This window comes from Magnolia sinica, chromosome 6 (genome assembly GCF_029962835.1).
Source record: "Magnolia sinica isolate HGM2019 chromosome 6, MsV1, whole genome shotgun sequence".
Classification (NCBI taxonomy): domain Eukaryota; kingdom Viridiplantae; phylum Streptophyta; class Magnoliopsida; order Magnoliales; family Magnoliaceae; genus Magnolia; species Magnolia sinica.
The window spans coordinates 90,218,932-90,233,285 of record NC_080578.1 but is presented as its reverse complement, the minus strand read 5'-3'; the positions used below and the strand labels follow the sequence as shown (position 1 = coordinate 90,233,285).

Below are 14,354 nucleotides of genomic sequence, written 5' to 3'. Positions count from 1 at the left end.
TGGACCCACTTGTACGGACACAAAACCCAAGTAGATCTTCGGTAACCTTGGGTTGGGGATCACATACTCTGCCTGGGTCAATGCTAGAGCACTCAAAGGCACACGTGTAACATCTGAACCTCTCATCTGAAGGATTATATGATATGTGGCCCTTATTTTTTCACATAATACACAGGTTTTGAATTATCACAAGTGGGACCCGTTATACGGTGATCTCGGCCATTCGTTAATCGGGTCCCATTGGGGAGGTAGAATAACTCAAAGTAGGACTTTTTTCAATTGAATATGCAACGCTGATATACTGGTCTTTTTAGCCGTCTAAATATAGGCCGTAAATCGAACGGTTCATATGGTCCTATTAAGAAGATTTTTGAACTGCAGTCTATCAACGGCGGGGCACAACAGATCAATGGCTTGGATTACCAAACCACGCTCTCCGCTTGTTAAAAGTGAAAACTCGCGTATACTCTGCATGTCTCAAAATCAGGGCCGTAGAATCATAGGACGGACCACACGTGCACCGAAACAATCACGGAGGACTTTTAGATCCAGTGCCAGTGAGAATGCCTGGTGATCTACTCTAATATCATGCACGTGCACATCGCTTCCGCTCTTTAAGTTTTGTGCATTTCTCTGTTGGAGTTCCCCCACTCGTGCGTTGACTGTTGGAAAGATACAAAGGCGCGTCATCTGTCAACCCTCACGTGTGTCTCCGCCACTGGGACCCACATGCTAAAGATCGGAACCGTCCATCTTCTGGAATCTATTCTATAAGAGGGAATGCAATAAAATTACGCTGAAAAATTAGTTGTGACCATCACAATCTCTGTATGAATTTAGAACAATGAAAACAAAAATTTCCAATCGCTCGCATTCAACTCCAAAAATAAAAGGTGAGGATGCTCACTGAATCAAGATCATAAAAAAATAGCTTATGAATGTTAGCAATGAAAATATGGACGGTTCAAATTATCGGTCCATCTCAGAATGTGGGTCGTAGTGGGTGGCGATGAACGATGGATTGTCAGTCGCGACGGAGACAAAACGAACTACGATAAATCCTTACATCACTACCTGCCCTTTTATCTCTGTTCTGGGCCTCTCCATCAAAAATAGTCCCTAAAATGTCATCTTCTTCCTCCTCATCATCTGCAACCGAAACCCTAACCCTAATTCCAGGCCTCCCAAACGACATCTCCTCTCTCATACTCTCTCTAATCCCATTCTCCCACCACGCCCGCCTCAAATCCACCTCCAAATCCTGGCAGTCCTTCCTCTCTTCCCACCAGCCCTTCCTCGTCCACCGTTCGATCAGGACTCATGGGCCCCACCACCCTACTCTCCTCTGCATATTCCCTGAAGACCCTTCAATCACCCCTCCCTACCTCTTCGACCCCTCCCGCCTGACGTGGACCCCGCTTCCGCTCCTCCCCTGTAGCCCCCACCGCTACGGTCTCTGCAACTTCCTCTCCGTCTCCCTTGGGCCCCACCTCTACGTCCTTGGTGGATCCCTCTTCGACGCCCGCTCCTTCCCCATCGACCGCCCCCGCCCGTCCTCCTCCGTCTACCGCCTTGATCTCCCCTCCTCCTCTCCCTTCTCCTCCTGGGCTCGTCTGCCTTCCATGCTCTCCCCCCGTGGCAGCTTTGCCTGCGCTGCGGATCCTACTTCCAATTCCATTGTTGTTGCTGGTGGTGGGTCCCGCCACACCCTCTTCAGGGCTGCAGGGACCCGGTTGAGGTCTGTGGAACGCTATGACATTGAGAAGGACGAGTGGATCCAGGAGGAAGGGCTGCCGATGAATCGGGCCGGATGTGTTGGGTTCCTGGTCGGGGAGGAGTTCTGGGTCATGGGCGGATACGGGGCTTGTCGGATGGTCTCGGGGGTGTTTCCGGTGGATGAGCATTATCGGGATGCGGTGGCGTTGAATTTGAAGACTGGTAAGTGGAGGGAGATCGGGGATATGTGGGTGGATGGAGAGGGGAGCAGGAGGCTTGGGACAGTTGTCTTGGTTGATCGGGTTGTTGGGGAAATGCCCTGGATTTTCATGCTGGATGGTTCCACCATTTTCAAGTAAATTTCATTACTTATCTTTCTTGTTAATATATTTTTATTGTTTTTTGCAAGTGTATTTTCAGCATCAACTTAATTATATTGTTACTTGTAGATGGGTTTTGGGGAATTTAGAACGTGATTCTCTTTTGGGGTTTTCTAAGGTAATCGTTGGAAAAATGGGTTATGCTTAAAATTTGTAATTGTCATTGGGTGTTATGAATCGATATGGGTAGTCATTTCACGATCTTTTGCTGTTTGTATTGGGTTGGTCTAGAACTTCATCGGAGTTCCAACCCTTGGTCCTCTATGTTTGGCATGATACATTTACCGGGCCATTTAGATGGAATACATGCATGTCAGTACCTTAGGATGGTGTTGTGTCCATGCCATATGCCAATTCAAACTGGATGATCTTTTCAATTGCAAACCAATCATCCTTCACTCCTTTTGCTTGCCCGCCTTTTGATAATGCTTTGCTGTCTAGTTGCTTTTGTTTTTATTTTTTTGAAAGGTAACATTACCAGGGATTGAACCCTGGATCACTCACACACATGCTACACTTTCTCCGCCAGCTTGTCTGACGAGGTGGAGACCTGTTTAGTTTCCTTCACACACAAAAATCGGGAAAAAAAAAAAAAAAAAAAAACGAAAAGAAAGGAAAAGTAAAGAAAAAAGAGCTTGTCTGGTTGCACTGTCTTTTTTGCCTATATTCATTTCAACTTGCTGGGGCTGTATGGAGCCTTCTATTCATTCTTTTTGTGGTATCATGGGCATGGGGTATCTATTAGAAGTTGGATGGTGGAACCTTCTTTTCCGTTAGCAATGTTCTATAGGGCTTGTGGAAAGAGAGCAGAATCTTCAACAGCAAGGCAACCTCTGTGGAAACCATCAAAAGAATAATTGTCACGCGTGTTAGAAAATGGGGGTTGGCTAGGCTAGAGATGCAAGGAATTCCCAGTGTTAATCTTCTTGATGACTGAAGGGTGGCAGATTCTCGGTGGTAAGAAAAGGTTTTTCGGCATCATGAGGTGGAACTTGGAAGACATTAACTCCGGGTGTGGCATGTACCTGGATCCGTGGGTACATGGGGTACAAGATCGAATTAAATGGGTTCTAATCCAATTTCTCAACCCATTAAAAAAATCGGGTTGGGTTTGGATCGACCATCTTGGACCAGGTAAAAACTGGGTAGTTTGGGTGCGTACCTAGGTGCCTGTAAATTCCTTTAGTAATATTAAATATTAATTGATCTAAACATTTTGTGAGTTTGCTAAGCCCATGTGCATGTATGATACAACTTATCTACATGCTACCTGTGTGTCGACATGCAACAGACATGCGGGATTGAATCCGTCCATTGGGTCAATTGTTATACAACCTGAACCTAACTTGGGCCCAGCTTGAGCCTGACCTGAAGCCAAGGTCTTAAGACCTGACAAGTACTGGCTAGATTTGGGTATGGAAATTTGGGTATGGAACCTTATATCCCCCCCCAGGCGGTTAGGCTGGTCTCAGTATTGGTAAATCACGACCTGACCTGAGTCCAACGTGTTCACAACACTACCTCTGGGGCATTCGAAGCTCAACTGTGATGGGTGTTATCTTGGAACTTGTGTGGAGGTGCTCGGAAATGATAGAGGTTAGCTTTAGATGGTGTTTTTTTTTTTTTTTAGAGGGTCTTATGGCAAAGTGGGTCCAAGGAGGTGGTATTTTGGCACTTAGGAGGGCTATGTGAGCTCCCTTCCATTGGAATCTTGTCATTGAGGTTGATTCTCACAGTACTATTAAGTGGGCATCTTTTGGTGATGCAGGAATGTGGGAATTTGCTCTTTTCCATATGTGAAATTAGGTTGTTGTGACCCATAGGATATATATATGGGAAAAGGTACTATGCGCTCGACCTCACGATAAGCTCCCGTGAGGTCGAGCTGTGTGGGCCCCACCGTGATGCGTGTCAACCATCAACACCGTGCATTTGATGGGTCCCCTCTAAATTATGGGATATCCCAAAAATCAGCCGTATACGGAACTCAGGTGGGCCATACCATCTAAAATCATGTGAAGACATGCCAAAAACATATAAAATCACTTGGTGGGGCCCACTTGAGTTTTGAATGCTGCTGAAACTTGGTCTGAACCCTCATCCAAGTGGGACACACAAAATGGATGGGCTGGATTTGCAAACCACATCTCGGTGGGCACAAAAAATGATTATGAATGTTTTAATGGTGCACGGCCCCTCCCCACTTCTGTATGTGGTGTGGCCCACACAAGTCACGGATTGACTTGATTTTTGAGACCTAGGCCCACGATGGAATGGTGCATCTGACTGATGGGGTAGATGTTCGAAACGCATCACGGTGGGGCCCACACAACTCGACCTCATGGGACGGTCTTGTGAGGTCGAGCGCATAGTACCTTTCCCTATATATATATTATTGTTGTCTTTTTATTTAAAATATTTTCAAGGGAGGTCAACACCTCTCTCTCTCTCTCTCTCCAATTCTTAAGGTTGTTCTCTTCTTGTTTTAATTGATTATGAGTTAACACCTAGTCTTAAGGCCCTAGGTCCATTCCCCCACCTCATGATTAATTTAGGCCAATTCTTCAACTGTAGGACCCAGTTAGGCTGATTTTCAAACCTTAAAAGTCCATCTAGGCCTGCTCCCTATCCTTGAAGCCCGAAGCTTTAGGCATAATATTATAATTAGGTCTCAAATACCACTCGTTTCCCTCCTATTTTCACCTCCATATTTGATTCTCCTATTTTCAAACCAAATACCCTCCTTATTTTGTAATCACACCAAACTACTCATTGCAGTAACGCCAACAGTCTTTTTGTTTTTTTTTTTAAATGACGGAACAAAGTCATTATTACAATCTAATCGTTCTTGTGCCTTGTGCAAAATGTGCTCAGGCTGCATGCTACAAGAAGTTTCATTGATGGGTGTGGACCGGCTTTTATGTGTGGATCTAGGTTCTCAATTGGCTACCTCCTGTGTGCTCCTTCCTAGTATATCTTTGAGGTGTTTCAAAAGCTTTTGAAAAACTGCAGCTTTCTGATTTTACCCATTACCATTTCTGGGCTCTTTTGTATATGGAAAATCGTTTGTCTCTAACAATTATTTGTTTCTACCTAACAATATGGCTGTCTGGTAATAATAAGGTACACTTCGTGGTACATTGGTGAATGGGGGTGATCATTTTGCTTTAACTGCAAATTAACATTTCATATGATTCTACTACTCGAAATGTATGGAATTACTAGTTTGGGGCATAATGCGGAGAATTGGTAGCCTGCATTTAGTTTCTGAATTCTGTATTGCATCAAATGCTTGGTGAAACTTGTTGATTGTAATCAACCTACACAATATACTATTAGATAATGCTTGATTGTAATCTACCTATATAATAGTCTATTACATTGTGCCTATGGGAGTTTTATGTTCTCATTGCTGGTCTGCAGCCCGGATAAAGGAGGAGGTTGCTTTAGGTTGGCAGCTAGTGTCAAACTTATGCCAAAACTTCCAACATGGATCAAAATAATATGACATTCCAAACAAATGCTAGGGTTTTCCTTGTAAGCACCGCGCTATATTAGAACCCGGGTGTCGTGAGTAATGGGTAAGGGTTGGCTAGGGCTTCCCCTAGAAGCGATTCACCTCAACAAATGCAGTTGTTGTGAGAAGTAGGGAAGGGTTCCCACACCATTTTTGACGGTGCGGGTAACAAAGCCAGTCCAAGAGAATAGGATTTGCCTTGCCATATGAAATTGATATAAACTTTGGTATATGGGAAAGGACAATAATAAAAATTGTGTAGGGATAGTGGTAGAGCAAGATTTAAAGGATAAAGTCGTAGATGTTTAGAGAGTAAGTGACAAGATTTTATTAATGAAACTTGTGTTAGGAAAATGAAATAATCAATATTATTAGTGCATATGCGCTAGGTTAGAGGATAGAATCAAGAAACAATTTTGGGAGGATATGGATGGACCATTGCAAGAAATTCCGAACGGAGAGAGGATATTTGTAGGAGGAGACTTACATGGTCATGCAAGAAAAGAAAGTAGAGGATATGAGAGGGTACATGGACGGTATGGTTTTGGGAGAATGGTGGAAGCTGTCCTCAATTTCACTATGGCATATAATCTAGTTCATGCAAACACATACTTTTAGAAGAGAGATGAACATTTTATAACTTTCAAAAGTGGATCATATTCAAGCCAAATAGATTTCTTTCTACTTAGGAAGAAGACATAATGATGAATATGTAAAGATTGTAAGGTGATACTTAGAGAGAGTTTGACCATGCAACATAGGTTAATGGTTATGGACATTTACATTAAGAGATGGAAGAAAGGGAATGGAATTAATTGGTGTCCAAGAACTAGTTGCAATTTAAAAGGAGAGAAAACAATGTTATTCGGAAATAAATTGATGGAAGAAGGAAAGTGGAAGAATGTTAAAGAAGAAGTAAACGTTATGTGGAAGGAGATAGTTGAGTGTATAAAGAAAGTGGCAAAAGATGTTTTAGGAGTATCTAGAGGGGAAAGCCAATCATACAAGGAAACGGTGGTGGAATGGTGATGTATGAAAAGCTATTAACGAGAAACATGTATGTTTCAAAACTTGGCAAGAGACTACAAAATGAAATTATGATCAATATAAAAATGCTTCCCCCCCCCACCCCACCCAAAAAAAAAAAGAAAAAAAAAAGAAGCTAAGTGAGGCTAAGGGCTTGTGATGATCTTTACAATATGTTGGGGATAAGAGAAGGTGAGAAAGATGTCTTCAACAAACGAAGTCAATGGGATCAAATAATGAGGGAATCTAAGAGGGAGGTCTTACAGTGGGTGGTCGGGAATCTAGATGTAAATGTAGATTTTGTGGTCTCTATGTTTGGATTGTGAAGGATCTGGATCCATAATCTTCTTGTGGATTTGGATCCTATACGGCTGATTGTAGCGATGGTTGTTAGGCTGTATTTTCAACGGCTTCTTAATAAATGATATTGTTCACTCTTACAAAAAAATAAAAAATGATATTGTTCACTCTTACAAAAAAGGAAAAAAAAGAAAGATGCCTTCAAACTTGATAAAATGAGAGAGACAAAGAGTAGGGACCTAGGTCATATTACATGCTTTAAGAGCGGTGACCAGAGAGTTGTTAAGGACAATGAGATCAGTGAAAGGTAGAGAAGCTATTTTCAAACTTGTTAAATGACAATCACTCTGAGAGATAGAGATGGAAAGAACCATAAACTCAATAACGTCGAAGTCTATAGATACTTTCATAGGATTAGGATATCTAAAATGAAAGAAGATTTTAGAAAGATGAAAATAGGTAAGGCCCTTGGACCGGATGGTATATACCAATAGAGGTTTGGAAGTATATGTGAGATATTGGATTATTTTGGTTGACAAAATTGTTCAACAAGATTTTAAGATTGAAGAAAATGCCAGATGAATGGAGGAAAAGTACCACAATACCTATTTATAAGTATAAAGGAGACATACATTATTACAGTCACTATTGTGAGTTTAAACTTGTGAGCCATACTATGAAACTTTAGGAAAGAGTGACTGAGCAAAGATTAAGGCATGGGGCGAATGTATTAGAAAATTAGTTTGGTTTCATCTCAGTGAGGTCTACTGTTGAAGCTATTTTCCTATGTACACAATTGATGGAGAAATATAAGGAGAGGAGGAAGGATCTCCATATGGTCTTTATTGATGTAGAGAAAGCTTATGATAAGGTCCTTAGAGAGTTAATCTGGTGGGTGTTGGGAGAGCAAGGAGTTCTAAGAGGATATATTGACATGATTAAGGATATGTATGAGGGAGCAATAACAAATGTGGGGACTACTAGTGGAGGGACAAGTGAGTTCCCACTTACTGTAGGCTTGCATGAGGTATTAACATTGAGATTTGAGACTGTACCTTTTCACATTGGTTATGGACTAGTTAATGAACCATTTGCAAGAAGAGATCTTTTGGTGTATATTGTTTGCAAATGACATAGTTTTGATTGACAAGGTGAGGGAGTGCCTAAATACAAAGCTAGATTTATGGAGAGGTGCTTTAGAATTTAAAGGATTTAAAATTTAATCAGACTCGAAGTATATAGGGTGCAATTTTAGTACCCATAGGAATGTGAACAAGGAATTTGTGATGATTGTTGACCAAGAAATTTCCCAAAATGACCACTTTAGATATCTTGGGTTGACAATTTATGAAAGTGGAGAGATTGAGTAGGATGTTGCCCATAGAATTCAAGCAGGGTGGAAGAAATAGAGATGTGCCTCTGGAATTTTATGCGATTGTCGCGTCCCACTCAAAATCTCAAACTGAAAGGGAAATTTTATAGGATGGCTATAAGACGAGCAAACTTTATGGGACATAATGTTGGGCAGTTAAGGAATAATATATCCACAGGATGAGTGTAGCTGAAATGTGGATATTGAAATGGATGAGTGGCAAGACAAGGATGGAATTAGAAATGAATGCATTCGAGGGAATTTAGCAGTAGCATCAGCATGCAACAAGATGAGGGCAAGTAGACTTAGATGGTTTGGTCATGTGCAACGGAGACTAAGAATTGCGCTGATTAGGAGTGGGTTCATATAAGTGGAAGGTTCTAAAAGGGCAAAGGGAAGGCCCAAAAGGACGTGGGTGGAGGTAGTAATAAAAGACTTGATGACCTATGGTCTACTTGAAGTTATGGTCCTTGATAGAGTAATGGTGGAAAAGGATTCATATAGCCGACCCCAATTAGTCGGGATAAGTCTTTGATGATCAGATGCACGGTGACTTCAAAATGAAGTCACCTAGGTGTCCAATCACAGTTAGCAAAACTTTGTTTTAAACTCATTTTTGGAAAGAGCTCATGTAATTGCTTCAATGTTTAATATTCCTATTTGAGTAGGTATGCAAAAAAGATTCTTTGTTTTTTTTTTTTTTGGGAAAACCAAATTAAATGTTTATCTTTAAAAAGAAAACATTAAAAAAAAAAAAAATCAAAAAAAGCCAGTTCAAAATCTGGTACTGAACTAACCCGTGGCCCATCTCAAAAAAAAGAAAAAGAAAAAAAGAGCCACCCCATTGCTGTTTTTGTTCACCACCTATTTGACTTTTTAAATTTTTGAAGGATGACTACTCTATTAGAAGCGGCTAAACTGAAAAAATACAACAAAAGAAAAAAACAGGAGATATTACAAAAGCATCACCCCATCCCACTCAACAACATTCGCAAGCGACTTAAGAAAAACACGCCTGGCAGTGCCACTCAAGTTTTGAAAACACCTGCTGTTTCTTTCAGCCGACAACGCCCATAGACTAGCCAAAAGGAAGAATCTCCATCTCCTCCTAGATGCTGCAACCAACCTGCCAACATGCCATTGGACAAAGAGATTGGTGATAGACTCCGGCATCACCCAGCTAACTCCAAAGTGATCTAGCACGCTGATCCATAGTTCCCTTGCGAAATGACTGTGTATAAATAAATGATCAACTGATTCTTCATGACTCCAACAACCACCACCTATTTGATTGAATTGAGTAGAAGGTGGAAAATTTTAGTGGAAACATATCTAAGTAGCTTGAAAAGGAAGTATTCGGAGGGTTAAAAGAATGATAATTGGGCTCATTAGCTTTGTGCCTTGCCTTCTCTTGTTTTGGGCCCTTTGGCCAGTTGATTGTTATTAGGCTTTGCACCTTTTTTGGCTGGTAACCTCTTACCTTGAAAAACGAAGAAGAATGATAATAGCCCACTGCTTGTTTACCTATAGACATTACTACCTTGGTTCTGAGTATGAGTATCCGGCGGGTGTATCGGCCTGGCCAAAAACCAATGTGATCTGAGTATTGCATATCGGTATTGGCCCCATATTTGTTGAAAAATTTTTAAGCCAAAAAATTGCAGTAAAAAAGGTGAGATATTCAAGAATCTTTCTTCTTCTTCTTCTTCTTCTTTGTTTCTTGTTTTTGTGTGTTTTGAATGTGTACTTAATGCTAGACATTTGTCAGGTTGACCTGTTGAAAATCAATCAAATGGACCCTAAATGAACATAAATCAATCATGATTAGGTGAATTAGGGTCCATTACAATGAAACACAACAAAAAGAAGATGAAAACAATAAAGGAAAAAAAGAGATGGTTTACACTTTTTTCTAATTTTCCCCATAATGGTTCATTCTGCTTTGATTGTTTGAATCCCACTCGAATCTTTTGTTTTGATCCCTAAAATAGGCCTAGATCTAGTTGAAAATAACTTTTAAGCTTCATCTACAATTGAAATGAAAAAATAAGAGGAAAAATGAGAGGAATTGTATAAAAAAGAAAGAAAAGAACAAAAATATGAGATGTTTATGGCTGTATCAGTTGACATAGGGAGATATTACCAAGTTTTTTCTCCTGGGTTGTACTTCCTCGTAATGCGTATTTGTATCAAGTCAATACGGATAAAATAAGGCCGTATTGGCTGATATGTACAATACGGATATTTCAATTCGTGGTCACTAGTGCATGTAGAGATTCTAACCATTTTAATTGAAGTTTTATGTTTTAATCTAGTTTATACATATAATACACACGCACACACACGTGTGCATATACAGCCGTTTTCCCACTCCGTCTTTGAGTCGAAACCATTTTAAACCCATACTTCTCATTCTTTGATATTTTGGCGTTTCTGTTTCTGTGGCTGAATTTTTGACTGGGTCTTTTTAATGACTAGAACTGAATTAAGCAAAAACTTCCCTTATTGTTTTTGCACTGCATGGCATTTTGCTCTGGTCATATTCAATGATTTTGGGGGTATACTTCCAGAAACTAGGGGTGCACATAGGTCGGTTCGGTTCGGTCCGGTTCTGGGGTGAAACTGGAACCGAACTGTTCCTAACGGTTCTAGGATATTCGGAACCGGAACTGGACCGTTAGCACCCTAGAACCGAACCGGAACCAAATCGTTAAAACCAGTTCGGTTCCACGGTTCTAGGCTTTTTATAATCCAGCCCAATTGCATGTTTTATTTTATAATCTAGCTCATGTCCATTCGTGTTGTGATCCATTTGATGAATGGTTTAGATATTGTATAAGGTGTGTAAAAATACATTTATGAAAACAATTAAATGGTGCATTGTAAACCATAAATCATGAGTCAAATATGGAAACAATCAAAAGGTTCTTGGTTCGGTTCCGCGGTTCGGATCCACGGATCGGTTCACGGTTCGGTTCAGTTCTACATACCCCCAAACCGATGTAATCGGTTCTTTGATTTTCGGAACCGGAACTGGAACCGTTGCACTCTAGAACCGGACCAAATCAGACCGTTTGGTTGGTTCCGGTCCGGTTCCATGGTTCTACCGGTTCGATGTGCACCCCTACCAGAAACCATTTTTCTCTGAAAGATATGGAGTAACATGCCTTGCAATACATTTGTGCTTTTGCATGCCAATTTGTTCAAGAAGCATGCATTTGGTTTTTTCTGTGCAACCCATCAATTTCCATCAACTCACCTTAACATTCAGGGACTGTTTGATTCGTGTGAAAAGAAAAGAAAAGAAAAAATTGTAATAATTATCCAATGATGAATCCCACAGAGTACTATTAAAACATGGATTCCCGTGGGTTCCATTTTTAGGGTTTTGTTTGAATAGCAAGTGAAAATCTCATATTGGTGAGATGGTGGCCCCTTACATCCCGTGCATGAGAATCTGATTATGGATGAGGGCAATGATTGCTATGTGGAATCTATTATTTTGTTTGTTAACCAAACATATCGAAATGTTCCGTCATGGGAAAACACTTGGGAACCTTGCGTTAGGCACCTACTAGGGTTACTTTCACCAACGTGGGAGAAATGACTTAACGAGCATGAAATCCACACCGTCTATCAGGTATACCTTCTTGTTGGGCCTTGATCCCAAATATCTGGTTGATTCAACAGTTCAATGGGCCACCACCTAAAAATTATACCTAAAACCTCTAAATTCCTGCAGTACTGTACACACAATTTTGTAACACTTTGATTTTTGGGTATTTCTTTCATTCTGATGAGGCACATCAAATGGGTGGTTGGATGCCATATAAACACCACAGGAGGCCCTGGGAAGCTGCATAGTGCATGATATTACTGTTTGCTTATCTAATATTCATTTTGTCTGTTATGGGAAATGTTGTATTCATGAACACTTTTGTTGCAGATATGATATCACAACTAACCGATGGTGGAAAGAAACAAACTTACCAAGAAAGGCCCCGGGGGACATTTCGTGCGGGTTTGTTGCTTTGGGGGGAGAACTTTATGTGATGTTTGCACTGCGATTTGACATGAAGGCCCGGAGGCCGCAAGCGGAGAGGATGACATTGTTCATTCAAGTGTACAATCCCAAAAAGAAGACATGGAGATGCCTAACAACCAAGCTACCTCTCAGCCTGTGTGTAGATTTCCATACGGCCATCATGTGTTCGATTCAGTTGTAATGGTATATATCTCCTCTTTTTTTCTTTTTTTTTTTGTGGTACATATGCATTAATTTAAAGATGTATTTCTTGTGTTTATGCTGTATGGCTTTCCTACCCAGGTTTGTAAATTGTGAAAAATCTATAAGGACATGGATGATATATATATTATTTTGTTCATATAATGTCTGTGCACTTTCTACTTTGATATATGGATCTGGTCCAACGTTCAGTGGGCAAAATTCTTCAATTGGGGGTGGTGATTGATTGATTGCTGGGGTGTTTTTTTTTTTTTTTAAGCTTGTTAGTACACCGGCTGTCAGTTTACACTTCACTGTTAGCCACCCCCAGTAGGGAATGGATACCATGGCCTCGTGTTGAAACGAGGTATCTTTCACTGTCTACTACTTGAGCTATGGATCAGGGTGTGGGGCTGTGATTGATTGATTGCTGGGGTGTATTTTTCTTTTTTTCTTTTTGGTTTTTTTGGGTAAACTGTCAATGGTGGGTCTGAGAAGATGAATGGTCTGGATCACTTGCATGCCATTTTGAGACAGCTAAGGCGCTGTGTGGCTCACTTCTGCACATGGGGGTTTCGGCCTCCTTTTCATGCATATCCTTTTTCGTTAAGAGTAGCGGAAAACCAATCTGATAGCTAGTGGCAGCTAGTGGGCCTTTCAGAACCTACCTTGTCAAACCAATAATAGACTTTTACAAGTTGGGGATCAGACGGGATTTTATTGAAGTGCATCCAACCTGCTGTTTGGCTCAAGACGTTTAGGTCTTAATGCTCAAAACAGGCCTCAAATTGCCTCTTATGAGTGTCCGTCCAAATGGGCTCTTGAGTGTGCTTGATATGGAGAAATATGGTAATAGTTTGATGCCAATTGATTGGAGCACCGGAAACATACACAACACTGCTAGCAAAAAGCACCAAGCAGAGACTCACCGGTGACTTGCAGATGGCCCTAACGGAGGGACCAATAGGAAAATCAAAGGCTCTCCCCCCTCATTATCACAAAGAAGTAAGAAAATCTTAGAAATTTTATTGAAAAATAATGCCTAAGGCTCTTTGTAAGAGCCAATTTATTAACAAGCAATATTGGACCTTTTTTCTGCAGTTGGAAATAAGGAAGTCAACACTTTCCACCTATCAAAATACTCTTCTAATCTCAAGGACCAATAAGAAAATAGGTAAAAAGAAAGAACTAGAGAGATCAGGGAAACATAGTAAAATGTACAAAAATCATTTTGGGAGCCATAAGTCAGTGTTGGTTTGGAACGGACATGTTTTGTGGGTGTGTAAAAACTATAAAACTATTTTCATATCTGCACACCTCTTGATGTGTGGACTTATGGGCTTGTGCAATATTAGCCTGCCTTAAGCTTGAATCATCAGATGGTTTGTAATATTAGCCTGCTTTAAGCTTGAATCATCAGATGGTTTGTACTCCCGTGCTGAGATTTTCTGCCTTTCCATCCCAATGATCTGACGGAGAAATGTGGCCTGTATGTTGATCTTGTCTATTGGCTGTGAATTGGTTGCGTGGTGGGCTGCTTCCTGATCAGAGTCATCCAGCTTATCTTGGATGGCCAGGATCACTCCATCATCCTCCTAGGGTGGGAGAAAACTTAGACTTTTGAGTTTACACTTGTGTCATCTTTGCCAAATGATTCACCTACGTACAGTGCAAGATGTTTGTTGCAAGGGTGTGACCAGAGAATTGCAAATGAAACATGCTATGGTGTATCTTCTTAATGATTTCATATGGCCTGATTTTCTGCTTTGTTGGATTCCCCATTCTTGTTGTATTCCTGAAGGGAGCCGATCTTTCGTA

General features: G+C 40.8%; 1 protein-coding gene and 1 long non-coding RNA gene across 4 annotated transcripts; one reads left to right on the top strand and one right to left on the bottom strand.

The window, feature by feature from the left end:
* Nucleotides 1-1,072: 1,072 nt before the first annotated feature.
* LOC131249046 (F-box/kelch-repeat protein OR23) lies at nucleotides 1,073-12,701 on the top strand. 3 transcript variants are annotated; one of them, XM_058249605.1, is made up of 3 exons: nucleotides 1,073-2,071; nucleotides 4,971-5,030; nucleotides 9,202-11,264. In XM_058249605.1, the coding sequence occupies exons 1-3, from the start codon at nucleotides 1,125-1,127 to the stop codon at nucleotides 9,386-9,388; spliced, it is 1,194 nt and encodes a 397-aa protein (XP_058105588.1). In that variant the 5' UTR covers nucleotides 1,073-1,124; the 3' UTR covers nucleotides 9,389-11,264. The 3 variants fall into 3 exon arrangements, with proteins under 3 accessions (XP_058105588.1, XP_058105589.1, XP_058105587.1); XM_058249606.1 differs by lacking the exon at nucleotides 4,971-5,030 and having other exon boundaries at nucleotides 9,202-10,187; XM_058249604.1 differs by lacking the exons at nucleotides 4,971-5,030; nucleotides 9,202-11,264 and adding an exon at nucleotides 12,258-12,701 and having other exon boundaries at nucleotides 1,075-2,071.
* On the bottom strand, nucleotides 7,034-7,236 carry LOC131249047 (uncharacterized). The gene is made up of 2 exons (XR_009172660.1): nucleotides 7,108-7,236; nucleotides 7,034-7,073 (listed from the first exon to the last, which is right to left on the bottom strand). It is a non-coding gene; the product is annotated as an uncharacterized LOC131249047 (long non-coding RNA).
* Nucleotides 12,702-14,354: the final 1,653 nt, after the last annotated feature.